This window comes from Planococcus citri, chromosome 3 (genome assembly GCF_950023065.1).
Source record: "Planococcus citri chromosome 3, ihPlaCitr1.1, whole genome shotgun sequence".
Taxonomy (NCBI): domain Eukaryota; kingdom Metazoa; phylum Arthropoda; class Insecta; order Hemiptera; family Pseudococcidae; genus Planococcus; species Planococcus citri.
In genome coordinates, this window is record NC_088679.1 from 74,317,571 (window position 1) to 74,336,586 (window position 19,016).

General features: G+C 34.8%; 1 protein-coding gene and 1 long non-coding RNA gene across 6 annotated transcripts; one reads left to right on the forward strand and one right to left on the reverse strand.

The window, feature by feature from the left end:
• The first annotated feature begins 110 nt into the window (after window positions 1–110).
• Window positions 111–18,369, forward strand: LOC135839123 (interaptin-like). Of its 5 annotated transcripts, none has more exons than XM_065355003.1 (23): window positions 113–325; window positions 422–466; window positions 547–635; window positions 721–794; window positions 863–1,102; window positions 1,189–1,316; window positions 1,393–1,534; window positions 1,613–1,839; window positions 1,980–2,132; window positions 2,205–5,546; window positions 5,713–6,963; window positions 7,319–7,534; window positions 7,604–8,244; window positions 8,330–8,477; window positions 8,551–8,625; window positions 12,232–12,360; window positions 12,432–12,490; window positions 12,565–12,692; window positions 12,803–13,023; window positions 13,099–13,182; window positions 13,408–13,467; window positions 17,539–17,783; window positions 17,954–18,369. In XM_065355003.1, exons 2-23 carry the CDS (start codon window positions 440–442, stop codon window positions 17,964–17,966), a joined length of 7,692 nt encoding a protein of 2,563 aa, XP_065211075.1. In that variant the 5' UTR covers window positions 113–325; window positions 422–439; the 3' UTR covers window positions 17,967–18,369. The 5 variants fall into 5 exon arrangements, with proteins under 5 accessions (XP_065211078.1, XP_065211077.1, XP_065211075.1 ...); XM_065355002.1 differs by having other exon boundaries at window positions 114–325; window positions 17,539–17,709; XM_065355004.1 differs by having other exon boundaries at window positions 114–325; window positions 12,565–12,671; window positions 17,539–17,709.
• Window positions 18,362–18,971, reverse strand: LOC135839131 (uncharacterized). The gene is made up of 2 exons (XR_010557541.1): window positions 18,678–18,971; window positions 18,362–18,615 (listed from the first exon to the last, which is right to left on the reverse strand). It is a non-coding gene; the product is annotated as an uncharacterized LOC135839131 (long non-coding RNA).
• Between the last annotated feature and the right edge of the window lie 45 nt (window positions 18,972–19,016).

A 19,016-nucleotide genomic window follows, 5' to 3' on the forward strand; every position in this document is an offset into this window, starting at 1 on the left:
CGTATGCTGTTTTATTTCAGAAACCGTAACCGTAACTACGAGTGTAGGAAAAAATCGTTTATATTCCGTTTAGAAACGTTTGGCTGTGGAAAAAAAGAAGCCGCAACCGTTTATTTTGAAATTCAAGTTATTCGTTTTTCGATTTTGTGTAACGAATTATTTTATTGGAAATTGAAATGTCTTGGTAATTTATTATACGAATAATATTTACGTTGTGTATTTTTCGATTAAAATTTATTAAATGGTTAAAATTCAGTTGTAACGGTGTACGTGAGCCGTAATTTATGGGCTAGCCGACGATGTATGTTTTGTCTTAACAAGCACTGTAAGTATTGAATTCCTACTTGAGCTATTTCACATTACATACATAATACATTGTACTATAATAACTCATAATTATCAACTTTCTGCTTACTTACAGTTACCCTATTACGTGAAAATGGAGCGTATCGTAACGTTAGATTGGGTAAGTGATTTTATCACACTTTGCGAATGTTTATCACGATGAAAATCCTTCATTACCTAATTAAATTAATCAATTTACAGCTAAACTGCCTTAACATCAATCGAAATAAACTCTATAAGCTGACCGATGCTGCATTAGCCGACCATTTATTCGATCTTCTTATCAGATTGTGAGTTATTTCTATCCAATTCATCATCATTATTGATAATTAATTACTTCGTAGTTCGTAATGTTGATGTATTATTTCTTTACAGTCAATTCTGCACTCAAGATTGTAACAAGTACAGTAAAGAAGAAAAGAAAAAACTAATCGGCAAATTCTTACAAAGTAACGATCTTTTTATACCATTAATAATAGAGTAAACTTACCTCTACTAATGAATTATATGTTTCCAGCTAAGATAAAAGATTACAATTATAATAGATTATTCATCGACGAAGATAACTTATTAATAGCATGTTGGCTATTTCTGTTCCACATTGTGTGGTGTTTGGAAGATGCGACGTTACGGAATCACCTGAGTTTTCATCTCGAAAATTCTTCGCAAGAATTTATTAAATCATTCCTGGAACGTATGCAGGAGCAAAACGAAATCAACGAAAACAACGTTAGACAATGTCTTGCTCACGCTGCCGGTACGATTTCGCATTAATTTTAACTGTAACCAAGTAGAATAGTGTTTCGTTTCGTTAGGTAATTTTTACGTTCGTGTTTTTATTAGAAAAATGTGCGCATTTGGAACGATCGCCGTCAGAATTCGTCTCCTCGTCGGCCAATTCAACTCCTAATAACCAGACACCGACCGGTATTAAGAGAAAAATGAGTTTAACTCTTCGCGAATTTTTATTGGTAAGTTTAATCATTAATAAAATCTGCAGTACACTGTTTTCGGCAAAATAACTACGTAAAAATGATCGTTTTCTAGTCGCCGAATGCCCAGAAGAAATTTGTCGAGGAACATACAAAAGAGCTTAAACGAGTAAAGCTAGAACTAACAAATGAGATTAATGAAAAGATCGAAGTGATGGACGAAAACGTGAAATTGAAGAAAAAAATGGACCAGATAAGTAAGAAATTTACGCTATGATCGTGTGATTTTTGATACCAGTTGTAATTTTTGTGCTAACTTGCGCGTTTATTCATAGCTAAACAGTTGGAAATGAAGCAAAATGAGAATAATAAACTGCGACGAGAAATCGAAACAATTGAAAGCAATCTGAACGAAGCAGCTTCCGCCAAGGTCAAATTACCGGTGGACAATAGAGAAATTAACGATTTACAAATGCGTTTGGAAGAATTACAATTGTATGTGACCACGTTGGAAAAAGAAAATGACTCAATTTCGAAACAACTATCATGCAGGGAAAAAAATGTAAGTACAGTTGTACTTTGAAGAAACAGTAACTCAATAATATTGATTTTCGATGTTGAATTTGTTTCAGAGTTTGAAATTATTATTTAGAAAAATCTTTGTCACTATTCTGGTGATTGTAAAATTTGTTTTTGTTCTAGATAATTTCAATTTCGGAAGAGTGTAATTCACTCAAGAATCAGTTCGCAGAGTTGCAGTTAGCTTTGGTTAGCAAAGAAGAGATTATCGAAAGAGTATCCAAAGACAAAGAATTTTTCAAAACCGAAATGAATAATTTGAAAGAATTCAATCAGGTACGTTGAAACATCACTATCCACAGTATATTGTATTCTTTTCGACCTGCTAATCCTCTTATTTCATTCCAGGCCCTAACCGAAAAGGTCGCGCTGCTCGAATCTACGCGTTCGAGTCCAACTGAAGAATTAAAAGCTCCGAACTTAGAAAGCGAAATGCAGTTTCAACTCATGAAGGATACCATCGAATGGGCAAAGAAAAATATGACCATCATCGAAACCGAACAAACTCGTTTAATGAACGATAATCGATCGTTGAACGAAAGAGTGAAAAATCTGGTCGACGAAAGAAAGGAAATTGATTCGACGATGAAAGACTTAAACGATCGTATCGATACGTTGAAAAATGAAAACATCGCTTGGAAAACTGCCAAAGAGACTCTGAGCAAAAAGCTTAAACACATTGAAACCAAGTTAACCAATACGAATCGCGATTTCGAATCTTACAAAACGCAGACTGAGTCGTCAGCCCAAAAATTACTCGAAGAAAAAGAGCATCTGCATGGCGAAATTCATCATCTGAATCGATCTCTCGAACAATACGCGACCCTCTGCGACGATCTTCATGATCGTGAAGAATACCTGATGGCTGATAACGAAAGACTAGAATCTGAACTTGGAAAAACCAGAGACCAGCTGTCGCATAATGAGACTCTTCTTGAAGACTTCAATGCTCAAATGGAACAGGTGAAAAGCGAAAACCTCAAACTTTCAATGAAGCTGAATGATATGGAAAGTCAAAATAAAACCTTGACCGCCAAATTATCCGATTCCTCCAAAGAGAAAGCCAAATTACACAAAAATCGAGAAGAAGCTGAACGAAAACTAGCCAAAAATAAAGAAACTATCGAGTCTTTGGTCAAACAAGCGTCTCAGGAACAAGATCGTTCTACGGAGCTTACAAAAATGGTAGAAATTCACCTCAAGAAAATTGAACAAAGTGAAAATTCGTTGAAAAAACTAGAGGAAGATCGTCTAGATTTGAATAAGCGGATCGGTATTCTCAACGAAGAATTGAAACTGATCGATTCGAGGCATCGTTATGAAACCGAAGCTCACAACAACACCAAAGCTAAATTAACCGAGCTTGAACGAATCAGCGCTGATCAAAAATCGACCAATGAACAACTGGAAACCGATTTGAAGTTCAAACAACTCGAAAATAAGACACTCGTGTGTAAGGTTAAAGAACTCGAAGAATATCTGAATAAAACCGAACACGATAACAAAAAATTGAAAAATTCCATGGACGAATTGACCAAAGAGAAAGAGAAAATCGCCGTTGACTGTTCTACGTTGGAGCAGAAATTGAACGTTGATCAAGAAATCATTCAGTCTCTCAACGATCAATTAACTCAAGTTCAAAATAAACGCGACGATCTCGAACGTAATATTGAATCTCTAACTCGGCAACTGGGCTCTGAACGAGATATGATTCGAGAATTGCAAGCTGAGAATACGAAATTGGTTGATCAATTCAACGATCTTACGATTGAACTGAAAAATGCGCACGTTCTTTGCCACAACGAAAGGAAGATCAACGAAACGTTACATTTGGAGATCAACGATTTACAGCGAATTGTGGCCGAGCAACGTGTCCAGATCGATGATGCGCAAAAAGAACGCGATTCTTTGTCTTCAGTTAATTACACTCTCGAAGAGAAATTACGCAAAACAGAACGCGAGTTGAAATTCGACCGAGATCAACTAACTAAATACAAAGAAGACGTGGAATTTTTGCAAAATGAGCAGAAGACTCTTCGGGACGAATTATCATCATTAGAGGCAACTCTGACATCTGCCGAAGCTAAAAATCAACAGTTGGAAGGCTCTATCGAAGAAATTAGACGTGAAAAACATCTCCTCGAAGAATCTCAGTCACAGCTGCAAAAAGAATCGATCATTCTGAAAGACTCGTTGGAAAAAGTTGAATCTGAGAAGCAAATTGTGTCCAATCAATTGACCGACTTGACTCACCAGCATGAGAATCTGCTCAACGAACGTATCAGCTTGATCGAATCAATCGATGGATATAAATCTCAAGTACCATCTTTAACTCAAGAAATCTCTTCTCTTCGTGCAGAAATCGATCAACTCAACACCGCCAATGAATCTCTAAACCATCAACTCGTCCAACTTACTTCTCAAATGCAATCAGTCGAGGCAGAGAAGCTCGCTACCACCGCCCAGTACGATTCGCTCGCTCAACAGTTGCAGAATCTCGAAAACACCTATTCGGATATGATCAAAAATAAGCAGCAAATCGAGAAAACCGCTTTAGAAAGACAGAATCTCATCGAAACTCTACAAAACGATCTGAGTTCCGCTTCGGCTTTAAATACGCAGCTGAACGAAAAATTACAACGATTGGAAAACGATATGTCTAATCTTCGTAATGAACTAGATCATTTCGTAGAAAAATCTAGCCATTTAGAAAAAGAAAAGGATTCTTTGCAAGGCACCGTGACTCGACTGGAAGCTGCCAATCAACTTTTGAGTACGAATTACGATCAACTCGCTCAACAGAAGCAATCGGAATGCGATCAATACGAATCGAAAATAGTCGCTATGAACGAAGACGTTATCAAGATACGAAATCTCCTCGAAGAAATTAACCAGACGAATGAAACTCAACTGAAAACTCTCCAGTCGACCGAAAGTACTCTGCAGCAGACTCAAGCTGAAAAAGAAGCTCTTGAGAAACAATATTCTGCTCTTATCGAACAAAAGGAGCACATCGATTCGGAATATAAAAACCAAACCAATCACGTTGAAAAACTTCAAGATAAAATCGCCGAATTGGAAAAACTCTTCAGTAACCAAACAACTGAAATGAAATTACTCAAGAGTGACTACGATCGATCGAACGATGAAAACCAACGCTTTACCGAACAATTGAAAGAATTATCGAATAACGTTTGCGAATTACAAGAACGTCTCAAAGCTTCAGTCCAGGAAACTGAAACACTCGATCAAGAGAAAAAATCACTCTTGAAGAAGATCCTCGATTTTGAAAATTCGTTCGATGAAATTCAGCAACGAAATGAAACTCTGTCCAAAAATTTACAAGATGTCGTAGCCGAAAAGCAAGCCGCATTGGAAGAGAAAAATGATCTAGCGAAATGTACCGAGGATCGAGACATGATTATTAAAAAACTCAATAGTGAGATTACCGAATTACAAAGTCGTATCGATAAATTATCCGGTGAGAATAGAGGCTTCGAGGACCAGCTCAAGTTGGCAGAATCCGCTTTGAGTTCGATGAAAGAAGAAAAACAAGGGTTCGAAGAGAAGTACGAAAAGATCTACGAGGAAATGATCGAAATCCAAGGACGATACGAAACCGCCAAAGAGAACAATTCCAAATTGCAGTTTAAAATTGCTCATATGGAAGAAGTCAACGAAAGCCAAAAAGTGAGTCGTTTCATTTCGATGTTTATCATTTTAAAAAAATTGAATTTTCTCAAAAACTCCAAAGTAAATTTTTTCAAAACTAACGAGTCAAACAAATTTATTAACGATACGATTTTTTTTATTGAAAAAATTTTAATCTGATCATTTATTTGTTTTTTTTTTACAGGTCCAAATCAAACAGCTGGAGGAAAACCTGTCGAGCCAAAACTCAAAATTATCCAACGTCGAAAACGAACTCACCGCCCTCATCGAGCAACAAAATTCCGAAACTTCGGCCATAAAAACGGAAAACGAACGTTTACTCGAAGAGAATAAAAAATACGTCGAAGCGGTAAAACGACTAGAAGAGCTTCAAACCGAACGAGAATCGCTTCTGTGTACTTTGGAGCAGAAAGAAAGCGAACTAAACGAAATCACGTCACGTTGGCAAGCTGAGTTGAACACGATGAAGGAAGAACGTACCAGAGATGCGGAAAAAATCACCGAACTTTTGGACAGCTGCAAAACGCAACAAAAAACCGTCTCAGCTCTCTCAGAAGAACTCGTCGAATTGCAGAAAAGTTACGAAGAACTGAACGAAAGTAAAACTCGAGCCATGAACGAGCTAAGAGAAATGTTCCTGCTCCAAATCGATCAACTTCTGTCGAGTAACGAATCTCTGAAAAACGAGAACGCCAAATTGCTCGAGAGTAATACAGAAAAGGCTTGGTACTTGAAAGAAATGCACAAACGTGTCAAACCGATCATCGAAGCATTGGAAGAACACGAAAAAAAAATCCTGCAGTTGAAAGAGCAAAACGACGCTTTGACTAAAGAGATCGACGAATGTAACGGTAACAAATGGACGCTGAAATCTCGAAACGAACAGCTCACCGTTCTAGTCGCTCAAACCGATGAAGAAAAACAACGTTTGGATCAAGAAATTCAAAATTTAAAAGACGAAAAAGAAATATTACGTTATAAAACGGAAGAATTGAAAATGGACAACGAAGAAATCCAGAACGATAACAATCGCTTGCGTAAACTGATGCGTAAAGAATCCGCCGAACACGAAGAGCTCAAAAAACAAACCGAAATATTGAGCGAAAATGTGAAGAAATTACAACAAGATAGCGAAAAAGTGATCCGAGAAAATGATCAGCTCAAACAATACATCGATCAACTCAAAGAAGAAAAAGATAGGGAAATCAAAGTCAAGGATACCGAAATCGATAGATTTAAAACGTCCGTTAAAGAGCTACAAAGTGAAGTGGAAACTTTACGAAGCAAGGAGGCCAATTTGGATGAAAATAACGAGAAATTGCTCCAAGAACGTAATACCATGCTGGATCAAAAGATCATGTTCGAACAAGATAATATCAAGCTCAAACGTCGTCTCGAAGAAGTGACTGCTCAGAAAAATGAACTCTATAGCATGGTAATTTGGATTTTTTAAAACATTTCCATGTTCCCTCTATTTTATTTTCAATTTCGTGGCAATCAGGTCACTTATCCGAAGATGTGAATTTTTTTATTGGGTTAAATTTAAATATTTCGTCAAATTTTATCATTTTTTTCATTCCTTTCAAATTTTCAACATTTTTAATTTTCTCGAAATTATAATTTTTTTTTATATTTTAGGGTAGGGAGGAAGGGACCTTTGAGTGAGGTTATTTTCTGTGCCTTCTACCTACCTTATATTTTGACTTTAGGCCAATTTTACCGAAATCTCTGATCCTAATTTTTCAATTCAGCATTTTAATACATTTATTATGGTTTTTTTTTTTTTACAGAACGAGCTCAATAGTAAAGCATTCGAAAATCGTATCCAGTCCTTAATATCCAACAACGACGACCAACTAGTCGCTATTCAGAATCTAAAAGGCGAAAATGAAGTCCTCCGAAGCGAGATGGAAGCTGTCAAAACCAACGCCGCCGTTTCCACTCGAAAACAAGTTGAAAAACTTGAGAAAAAAATCGAAGGCCTCGTACAACAGCATATGAAAGAGGTGAGCGATAATCATTACAATTTCATCCATTTTAATATTCGATTATTCTAAAACCGTCTATAATTCCAGATCGAGTCGCTGACCGAAGCTAATAATTGTCTCAAGGTCGAAATCGAAGAAACCAAGTCGAAGCTAAAAGATCACGAAGAGCTCATCTCAGCCAAAGAAACGTTAACCAAACGAGTCGACGAACTGAAGATGAAACTGGACGAATCTCTCGAACAAAACGAACGTCTGACTGACGAAGCGAATCTGAGGACCGATAAAATCGCCGCCATCGTTAACGAAAATGAGAATTTACTCGCCAAAGTGGACGAATTGGAAACCAAAGTAGATACGCTGACAGACACCGTTAGTAAAAAAGATGGAGAGATACTCTTATTGCAAGACGAATACAGAATTTTCAAAGACGAGTATCGTAAACTGAGCGAACACAAGAACGAGCTGGATAAAGATTGGAAGGAGAGTTTGATCGATAATTTCAAATCAGCGTCGGCTAAATGCGACGAATTAAAAGAAGCTAATCGTAAATTAATCGACGAAGTAGCCGAAAAGCAGTCAGCTATTGTTGTTTTGAAGGCCGAAATCGAGAAAATCAAAGAGAACGGAGTTAATTTAAACGAAACACGCGTCATTGCGTCCGGTCCGGATAATAAAACGAATACCATTTTAAAAGAAGAGAATCAAAAATTAATCGAAGAAATACGCAAGTGAGTTGATGAAAAGCATTTCCAGATTCATCTAAATTGTAATAGATTAAGATTAATAATTCGGTTTGTTTTTTTTTTTGTTCAGTCTCAAGACAAAAATGCTCACTATGAAAGCTTTTGTAGAGAAGGAGAAAGAAGCTTATCGACAGAAAACTGAAAAATTGTACCCCACGTTGACCAAGAAACTCGAATCCGAATACGCTGGAAAATTGGAAAGAGCCAAGACCGAATATGTAAATTTTAATTTTCAAAATTGTTCATTCAACAATTGAGCAAAATTTTTAATGATGTACATATTTTTTTCAGAGTAAAATCATACTTAAAAAATGTTCTGCGAAGGAAGCCGAATGGAAAAAGAAAGAAGAGGATTATCAAAAAATGGTAATTTTTGGTATTTATTATTCGAACCATTGGCTAGAGCAGCAATTGGACATCGATTTGCCTAATAACAAAATTTTAGTAATCCACCAAACTGTAGAAATTTGAAAAAAATTCCGTTTCAAAACAAGAAAAGGTTTTGTGCTCATTTTTTTTTAATCGCAAAAAATCCAGTTTTTGTGCTAAAGCTGCCAGCAAAAAAGTCCTTTTTTGTCAAAAATGTTAGAAAGTTCTGTTTTATGTCAAAATTGCACAAACGTTTTTGAATTTTTTTTTTAGAAAAGGTTTGTTTTCCAAATTTGCTTTAAAAAAGCCCTGTTTTTCAAAACTGAATCAAATTTTGTATTTTATTTTTTGGTGCCAAAAGCGTAATGTCACAACTTGAAAAAGTACTTTTTTCTGACAAAATTACTGAAACGTCAAACGTTTTTCAAATATTTTTATTCAATTTATTTTTTTGGAAAACGTACCTTTTTATGCCAAAAAAATGTGTTTTTGTCAAACTTTTTTTTTAAACAAATTTTGAATTGATCCGTCTTTGAAATACCCAAAAAAAGGCTATAGGTGGATAAGTATGGTGAATTTGCCCCCGAGAGCTTCAGGGTTGATATTTGCATGGAAGGTTGGTACCCTTGAGCACCTTCCGTCACGAAAGTTTCAGACCCCCAGGACCCCCCGTTTTTGAGAAACCCCCCCTTTTCTAAAATTACAATAAAAATTTTTTTCTCAGCCCCATGTGAACCGATTTTTTTAATTTTTTGGTATGTTGTAAACATCCACAAGAGGCATCCCCACAAAAAATTTCAACCCCCTCCCCCCATATTTTCCCCTCAAAATGGCGTTTTTTAGTTTTGTTTGCCCATTTTAGCAATGATCATGATTCGGCACAAAAATGCGAATAGCATTTTTAAATGTATTTTTGACTCCTACAAAACATATATTTTTTTCAAAAAAAAATTTTTGGTGGGCCGTTGTCAAAAATTGAAAAAACCAACAGAGGGGGTTAAAAATGGATTCTGGTGTAAATCATTGTTTTTGGTAAACAAGGTGTCGTTTCCATATGAATCGAACCCCCCAAACACGAATATGACGCCCAATCTTATGCTACCCTCATCCACACCCCTCCAGCGCCTCTGCCCCCTTCTCAATTTTTACTATGTCAAAAGTTCAGCTATTTTCGTAATATTGGTGTCGTTTCCAAATGAATCGAACCCCCCGAACACAAATATGACGTCCAATTTTACGCTACCCTCATCCACACCCTTCCAGCGCCTCTGCCCCCTTCTCAATTTTTACTATACGAGTATTAAAAGTTGAGCTATTTTCGTAATGTTGGTATTGTTTCCATATGGATCGAACACCCCGAACACGAATATGACGTCCAATTTTACGCCACCCTCATCTACACCCCTCCAGTGCCTTAGCCCCCACCTCAATTCCTACTATATTAAATATTGAGCTATTTTCATAATGTTGGTATCGTTTCCATATGAATCGAACCCTCCGAACACGAATATGAATTCCAATTTTTTGCTACCCTCATCCACACCCCTCCCCAGTGCGTCTGCCCCCAACTCAATTTTCACTATATTGAAATTTCAGATGTTTTTGTAATGTTGGTATTGGTTCCATATGAGTCGAACACTCCGAACACGAATATGACGTCCAATTTTATGCTACTCTCATCCACACCCCTCGAGTGCCTCTGCCCCAACTCAATTTTCACTATATATTGAAAGTTCAGATATTTTCAAAATGTTGGTGTCGTTTCCATATGAATCTAACACCCCGAATACGAATATGAAGTCCAATTTTATGCTAACCTCAACCACAACCCTATACAGTGCCTCCGCCCCCACCTAAACCATAAATGTTTTCACCAACTCTGATCAATCTTCTACAAATAATTACTCGGGTTGTTATTGCTTTTAAAAGTATGTTTCGCGAAGGTTGAAAACTCGTAAAACAATGACCATCGCTAGGTTCAAACTTTAACATTCAAGTTTTGAGGTTTCCATTCGTGCCCAAATGACACCCAGCATTATGAAAATAGGTTTAGCATTTCAAATAATAAAAATTGTCGAGCTGGCTGTAGCCTGAAAGGCGATGGATGAGAGTAGAGCTAAATTGGACTTCATATTCGTGTTCGGGGTGTTCGACTCGTATAGAACCGACACCAACATTATGAAAATATCTGAACTTTCAATATAGTGAAAATTGAGTTGGGGACAGACGCACTGGGGAGGGGTGTGGATGAGGGTAGCGTAAAATTGGAATTCATATTCGTGTTCGGAGGGTTCGATTCATATGGAAACGATACCAACATTACGAAAATAGCTGAACTTTTGATATAGTAAAAATTAAGAAGGGGGCAGAGGCGCTGGAGGGGTGTGGATGAGGGTAGCATAAGATTGGGCGTCATATTCGTGTTTGGGGGGTTCAATTCATATGGAAACGACACCTTGTTTACCAAAAACAATGATTTACACCAGAATCCATTTTTAACCCCCTCTGTTGGTTTTTTCAATTTTTGACAACGGCCCACCAAAAATTTTTTTTTGAAAAAAATATATGTTTTGTAGGAGTCAAAAATACATTTAAAAATGCTATTCGCATTTTTGTGCCGAATCATGATCATTGCTAAAACGGGCAAACAAAACTAAAAAACGCCATTTTGAGGGGAAAATATGGGGGGAGGGGGTTGAAATTTTTTGTGGGGATGCCTCTTATGGATGTTTACAACATACCAAAAAATTAAAAAAATCGATTCACATGGGGCTGAGAAAAAAATTTTTATTGTAATTTTAGAAAAGGGGGGGTTTCTCAAAAACGGGGGGTCCTGGGGGTCTGAAACTTTCGTGACGGAAGGTGCTCAAGGGTACCAACCTTCCATGCAAATATCAACCCTGAAGCTCTCGGGGGCAAATTCACCATACTTATCCACCTATAGCCTTTGTAAATTTCAAAATTGGAAACCCTGGTAGATAAATAGAATTTAGATCAGGGATCCAAAATTATTCCGTTTTATGATAAAATTGCACAAACGTTTTTTAACTTTTTTTTTACAAAATGTTTGTTTTTCGTGCCAAATTTGCTAAAAAAAAATCCCTGTTTTTTCAAAGCTGATCAAATTTTGTATATTTTTTTTTTTTTTTTTTTTGTGCAAAAAGTGTAATGCTACAACTTGAAAAAGTTTTTATTTTTCCTGACAAAATTACTTAAGTACTGAGATTTCAAAACGTTTTTCAAATTTTTTTATTCATTTATTTATTTTTTTGGAAAACGTTGCTTTTTATGCCAAAAAAACGTGTTTTTTTGTCAAACTTGGAAAAAAACTATTTTTCAATTTTTTTGAACAAATTTTGAATTGATTTGTTTTCGAAATACCCCAAAAAAATTCGTAAATTTCATAATTGGAAACCCTGGTAGAAAATTACGGTTCAGATCAGGGATCCAAAATTATTCCCACAGCTTTTTTGAAGTTCCCTTACAGCCTGTTTTGAAATCCATTTTCCAATTGTCCTACCGAAAAAAAATCAAAATTGGCCCTCCCTAAAAATGAGCCTTTTTTAAATTTCAGTTTTTATCATTTTTTCATTTATTTTGCAGCTTCGTAGAGAAAAAGATCAAATCAGAGACCTGAATTCCCAATTATGGAATATGAGCGATAAATGTCTAAGTTTACAGCAGCAATCCGTGCAAGGACTACCGCCCAACGACTTCCGCAGATATTCGGTGGTAAGATCGTTAGATTTTGAAAAATCGACTAAATTAATATCAACTCTTCTAAATAATTTTTCATTTTGTAGGATAACTTCTACTCTCCTGGCACGTTATCGAGACGAGCACAATCTGCAACCAATTTAAAGTAACCCCTTCAGTCATCCGTTTGTAAAATCTCTTTAATTTAATCACACTAATTACTTTTTTTTCATCCAATAGTATGATGGATAGCAGATTCCAAAAACCGTTGGATTTCGATAGGAGATTATCAACGATGTCGGAAGACTTCCTACCCAAGAATAGAAAACCATTGAGCCTGACCAGCGGTAAAAAGTTCTTGTCATCTGGTTGGTTACTAACACCGCATGATTCGATGCTAAACTAATGGCTACCAGCTTTGGCGAGCTTTTTGATGGCCATAAATACCAACTTGGCTAATCCGTGACGTATTTTTCAGCCAAAGTATTCCCTACCGAAGACGAAGAGATGGAGATTTTCGATAACGCTTGTTTGGCTGATTTGAAGCAAGGCAGAATGGCCGACGATAGTGATTTCAGCAAGCAGAGATTATCTGTTTTACAAGCTCGTAATTCGTTAGCTCCGCCTCATTTGAAATCCAGTTATCCGGCTGAGACTCAGTTTATTCCTCTTAATGAGTTTAAAGAGAACGATATCAAGGTAGGTATATTTTAGGATAAATTAATTTAAGATGAGAAAGCAGAGGAGTATGTAATTGTATTTTTTCTGTAACAGATGGGCCTGAGCAGCTGCGAAACCGAACATTCCGATATCGAAAATTTACTACCCGGTGATAGATCGAGAAAAAACAGAAACCAGGTACGGAAAAAATACTCGGTAGTGTTTGTTGGTTTGGTGGGGCAATTCTTCTTTATGGTGCTGGTAATTTTGAAGAAGCTTCAACGGCTCGTATTTTGAGAATGTGATGGGTCAGCGTTATCTTTCTTGTAGTATTACTTTATTTGTGTGTGTAATTTGTTTTTCGAGCTAATCGGTCGTCTTATTTGTTCTGTAACGATGCATGTCCTGTGGTGATTTTTTCAGACTTCGTACAAAAAACCAGGTCCTCCTACTCCTAGTAAACATGGTGGGCGTGCTTCTACCGTAAGTATTCGTGTAATGTGTATTCTGCATGATTACGATTCGAGTTAGATAATTAGTATGCTTCTGGGAGAGATCAAAATTCCAAAATTTCACCCAATGCACCGTCGTTATTGTAGTAGAAATTGTGCGAATGCCACTTGTAGTTTAAAATTTTGAAAATGCTTGAGTAGATTGGTAGTTTGCTGAGTAAATAAGGGGAAATACTTTCACGCTGGATCAAATCAGAGGAACAGTGATTTGGTCAAACAGTGAATGTTCAGGGATTGTACTCGGTTACTTCTTAAGTAACCAAGTTACTAATAGTGACTTATGGTTACTTTTTAATAATGTTGGTTACTAAAAGTTACTTTTTCTGAGATCTTTCACCAATTTCCTTTTTTTTTTTTTTAAATTTTATTTTGATGATTTTTCTTTTGAAATGTACCTACTTAGAGGGTTTTTAATTTCAACAGGTACATAATATTATTATTTTTGAATTTCTCAATGGTTTTTAGTGGTTTTTCTCCTTGATTGATTTTCACATCTTGAATTTTGGTGGTGATTTTTTTCCAAAATAATTTTTCCATGATTTTGCTCTGAATTTTGATGAAGATTTTCGCCTGAATTTTTTCCCAATTTTATCACCTTGAATTCTCGTGATTTTCTCATAAAAATTTTCCCTCTAGCTTGTGTGATTTTATTGCTCAAATAGTGGAGATTTCTCCTTATTTTGATTCGATGGCTTTTTTTAAATTTTGTCAATTTTTTTCTTCGCTGATTTGGTGAGTTTTCTTTTGAATTTTTGTAGATTTTTCCCTATTCTAACGGGTATGATTTTTCTGAATTTTCGCGAGTTCTGTTTTTTCGAGTTTTTCAACGATTTTCTCAGAATTTCTTTTTTCTATTTTCAAATTTTGGCAAAGTTTCTACAGTTTTGACTCACCTTTTCAACTTTGAATTTTCACACAATTCTGTGGTTTTTGTTCTAAATTGTGGTCATTTTTTTGCCTGAATTTTGACTGCATTTTTTTCATTTCGACAGTTTTTTTTGAGTTTTGTGCTTTAAAAAAACACGTGATTTTTTTTTGGCTCACTTTTTTGTAGAATTGTGATTTTACTTCTTCCAAAAATCATAATTTCCTTTAAATTTTGATCTTTTTTTCGTGAAAGGAGGGAAGCTTCTTCAAGATTTGATGAAATTATTATCTTTTATTTTCACCTTTTGTGGTGGATTTTTCTGCATCTTGATATGTTTGATTCGTTATCCCTCTCTCTCTTTTCCTCTTCCCTTCCAGTTATGAGGGAAGGTCCTCCGGATTTCCTCTTTCTTTGAACAGTTTTTTTTTCAAGTTCGAATTATTTTTCTCTGTTGAATTCTCTTCAGTTTTGCTACAAAATTTAATTTTTAATTTTTCTCAAAAATTTATCGATTCATTTCCGAATTTATACCTAATTTTAATTCTCGCGAGTTCTCTGTTCTGAATTCTCACCTAATGATTTTTGCTGAACTGTATTTTCGAGAATTTTCTATTTCCATAATTTTGTTTTGAATTTTATTGATTCGTTTTTCTGTCCAAATTTTTGTTCGTCATTTAGCGAAACCTTTTTTCTTGAATTTTATTATAAAATTTTCTCCTAATTTAGCCCCAAAGTTTGGTAATTTTTTCTGCTTAAATTTTTGCGGAATTCTCTGTTTACAGGTTTTTTTCGAGTTTTTGAGAGTTTTTTGGACTTTGAGACTTGATGATTTTATTTATAATTTTTTTGAGGATTTCTTGATTTTTTTTCAAGTCTTATTCTGTTGAATTCTCGTAGATTTTATTTTTCAATTTTTTGACGATTTTCCCCGAATTTTCGTGTTTTTTTCTTGTGTATAAATTTTTTTCAAGTTTTCGCAATTTTATCGTTGAATTTCGTAAAGTTTGTTTTCAAGTGTTGCAATGTTTTTTCTTGAATTTTGATGCTTTTTACCGTAATTTTTTTAGTGGAGTTTTTCTACTTCTAATCGAATTTTTATTCTGGAATCCTCGTGATTTTTTTCAACTTTTTAAATTTTGACATAACTCTGTTTTTTGGTTATTTTGAATTTCGCGATTTTGATTTATTAAAAGAAGATCACGAAGAGGTTTTTCAACATTATTTTTCGATTAATTTTCTTTTTTTCCAGATCTCGATCTTTGCTCTGTTTCCTGTTTTGGTCATTTTCTCTCAATTTCAATAATTTTGTCACCTTTTTTCCATTTTTTTTGAATCGTGTCAATTTTCGACAGTTTTGATAGAGTTTTTTTTTTCATTTTGAAGGCATGTACACTTTTTTGTATTCTAATTTTTAAAATGATTTTCACAAATCACTTTTTTTCCAAATTTGGATTGCTCTCTCCTCTCCTCTCCTCCACCGTTCCCTTTTTTCTTGTTAATTTTAATAAGTTTCCTGATCTAAACTGATTCTTCTTTCTTATGGAATTTTTTTCTAATTTATTGTTTATTATTTCTCAACACTAGAATAATTTTTTTCCCCTCAAATCCTTGCTCATGTCAACATTTCTGCTATTTTACGATTGGTATTTTTGTGTTTGATTTTTTGAAATGATTTTGATTAAAAGATTAAATTTCGTTTCTCCCTGTTTGGGTAGACTTCCCCCTCTTCTTTCAATTTTTTCAGTAGTTCAACACATTTTTCGATTATGTTTCCTGAATCCAAAATTTTTCTCATACGTTCTTTTTGTATTTTGATCTACGAGTAGTTTGCTTTCAAAATTTCGGTAAATTAGGTATCTGTTTTGAGTTTTTGCTAGTTTTTTTTTCTTTTTCAAAAATGGTTTGTAGGCTATTCGAATTTTGGTGTTTTTTCTGTGTTTTTTGAAAAAACTGCTATCAAAATTTTCGTTATATAGGTACATTTTTTTTTTTTTTTTTTGTAATCTGAAATAGAATGTAATGTTTTGTAAGGCATTGAAGTTTTTTGGTTACCACTTTTTTTTTTACATCAACATTTTTTTGGCTTTTTTGGTTACTAAAGTTACTTTTTTTGAGAAAGATTTGAGTACAATCCCTGAATATGTTTCTTAGTTGAAAAATTTAAAATATGTTGGAAATGAGGAATAATTTTGTTGATCGAATGTGACAGTTCTTTATTCAGAACCTTGTAAATCTGTTTTCAATCCCTCCAGTGGATCATTTCTGTCACCTATTCAAGATTTATGACTTAAATGCCAATTTTTCATCACTGTTTTCAAAAATTTGACCCAAAAAATGCACAATTTTTCCAATTTATATTTCGATTTATGTTCGCGAACCATTTTAGAATTATTGATCAAATACGAGGGATAGTCGGAAAGTAAGTTTCACATGGCTGAAAAAATATGAACGCGTGAACATTTTTTGACCAAAATTGGAGGAAATATAGCTCAAACATTCAACCAGATCTGACAAAATTTATTCTGCATTTGGGTGCATTGTTCGTATTTTACAGCGTGATTAGTAGAGTGCTGATAAAAAACATCCGTCCAAAAATTATATTTCAGAAAAAATTAATTTTTCAAGCTAACAAAAGAAAAATTCACTGGAAAATTGATTGAGAACCACTCAAGACATAACATAGTAACATTTTTGGTTCAATCAAAATCCAAATGAGTAGATTGTTCAGTGATAATCTGCTGAATGTCGGCATTGTCGAAAGTCACTCAGCACCAGAAATTTTGCAACCATCACACATGAACAATTTACAGCGCCAAATAACGTATCAACTTGAAAAAACATTTGTATGATATCTTTTGAGTAATTCTTGATGAATTTTACTCATAATTATTACAACTGAAAAAAATTTTTTTTTGCTAAATACTACATTTGGACGGATGTTTTTTATCAGCACTCTACTAATCACGCTGTAAAATACAAACAATTCACCCAAATGCAGAATAAATTTTGTCAGATCTGGTTGAATGTTTGAGCTATACTTCCTCCAATTTTGGTCAAAAAATGTCCACGCGTTCATACTTTTCCAGTCATGTGAAACTTACTTTACGACTATCCCTCGTACTTCGTCAGCTGAACCGATTAGTTTAGAGTAAAACTTCCCCTAATGAATTACAGATCGGCGTTGAAACTCCTAGAAACGTCCTCAAAGAATCCAACGATAACAGCACCGCTCGACGTAAAAGTTTCACTCCCAGAGGCACATTAGGCCTATTTACGAACTTCTTCCCTGTACGAGGACACGCTACCGTTACAGCTGCACCATCGCAACATAATAACCAAGACGAGGTTAGCCTAAAATTACGGCTTTTAGCGTCTACGATGTTTCTATTACTAATAGCGTTTCTGCTTTCGTATTATCAGTGAGTACAATATCCCTTTCCTTTAAAAATCTGTTACGTGTTGTATGTTTTCCTTTGATGATGGAATGCGAAACGTTTATGTGGTGATAGATTGTGGATGTTGTTAAACGTGTACGTAATTTCCCATATTGAAAAGTATAAGTAATTGATAGAAATGGTACATTTTACAGAATCCAAGTGTAACACCGAAACGTGGTCGGTTACAGTCTTTACGTCGTAGATTTAGCAAAAATCCGCAAGAATTGGGTAACACGAATTCCGGATTTAGTTGAGAAACAAAGTTAGTTACCTGAAAATTTTTACGTTGATTTTTTTTATACTAACTTAATATGTAATTGTAAAATTCTTTAATTTTTTTGTATTTTTATAACCTATTTCTTCCATTTTTTTTTAAAAAAAAACCTTGCCTCGATTTTAATTGATTCAATCGTGAGTTTTTCGTATAGTCATTAAATTTTTAGTTTTTAAGATGATGTTTTTAGTCTAAGTGAGTTTTTTTTTTAACGCGTTTTATTATGACGTTTCAGTATTAGAGATTGTTTATCAAAGTATAGTAATTTAAGCGAAATAAAACAATCGCCGATCATGATTTTTTATTCAGTCTTGGAATAATAATAACAGTTTGAAAATGACTTTAACGATTAAATTACGAATTAAGGTAACTACGAAGATCAATTAACGTAAACTTTCGTCGAGTTTAACGATAGGTAGCCATTACGAATGAATTTTACCAGAACCATCGCCCACTTACGAATCGTCTTCTCCAAAACCGATTCCAAATTCCACGTAGCACCTTTAAATCATATGGGGTCCAGATCCACGTCCGAATAACCTGAAATAATACGTTGGAATTATTTTTGAGAATTTCTTTACGATGCTCATCTTCGAACTTACCTTCCACCGTTCCTAATTTATGCCAAAATTTACATATTTTCAATCGCAACGTTCGAGAACTGTTACATGATGATTGAACTAAGCTAGAATGGAGAATATGAAATGAAATAATATATTCCTAAATCGAATAACGCAAATAACGGTGAATTCCATCGGAAAGATGATTAATTACATAATTAAACTTCAAATCAATAAGAAAATATGCAGCTTTTCATTTTTCCTAAATTTCCAACGAAAGAAAAACAATTTTTCCAAAATGAGAAATGATAACAAAATTTTCCCAGCCATTTCCCGGTGAATTATTCGGATTAGGTGGGGTTTTTGTTGTTTTTTTCTGTG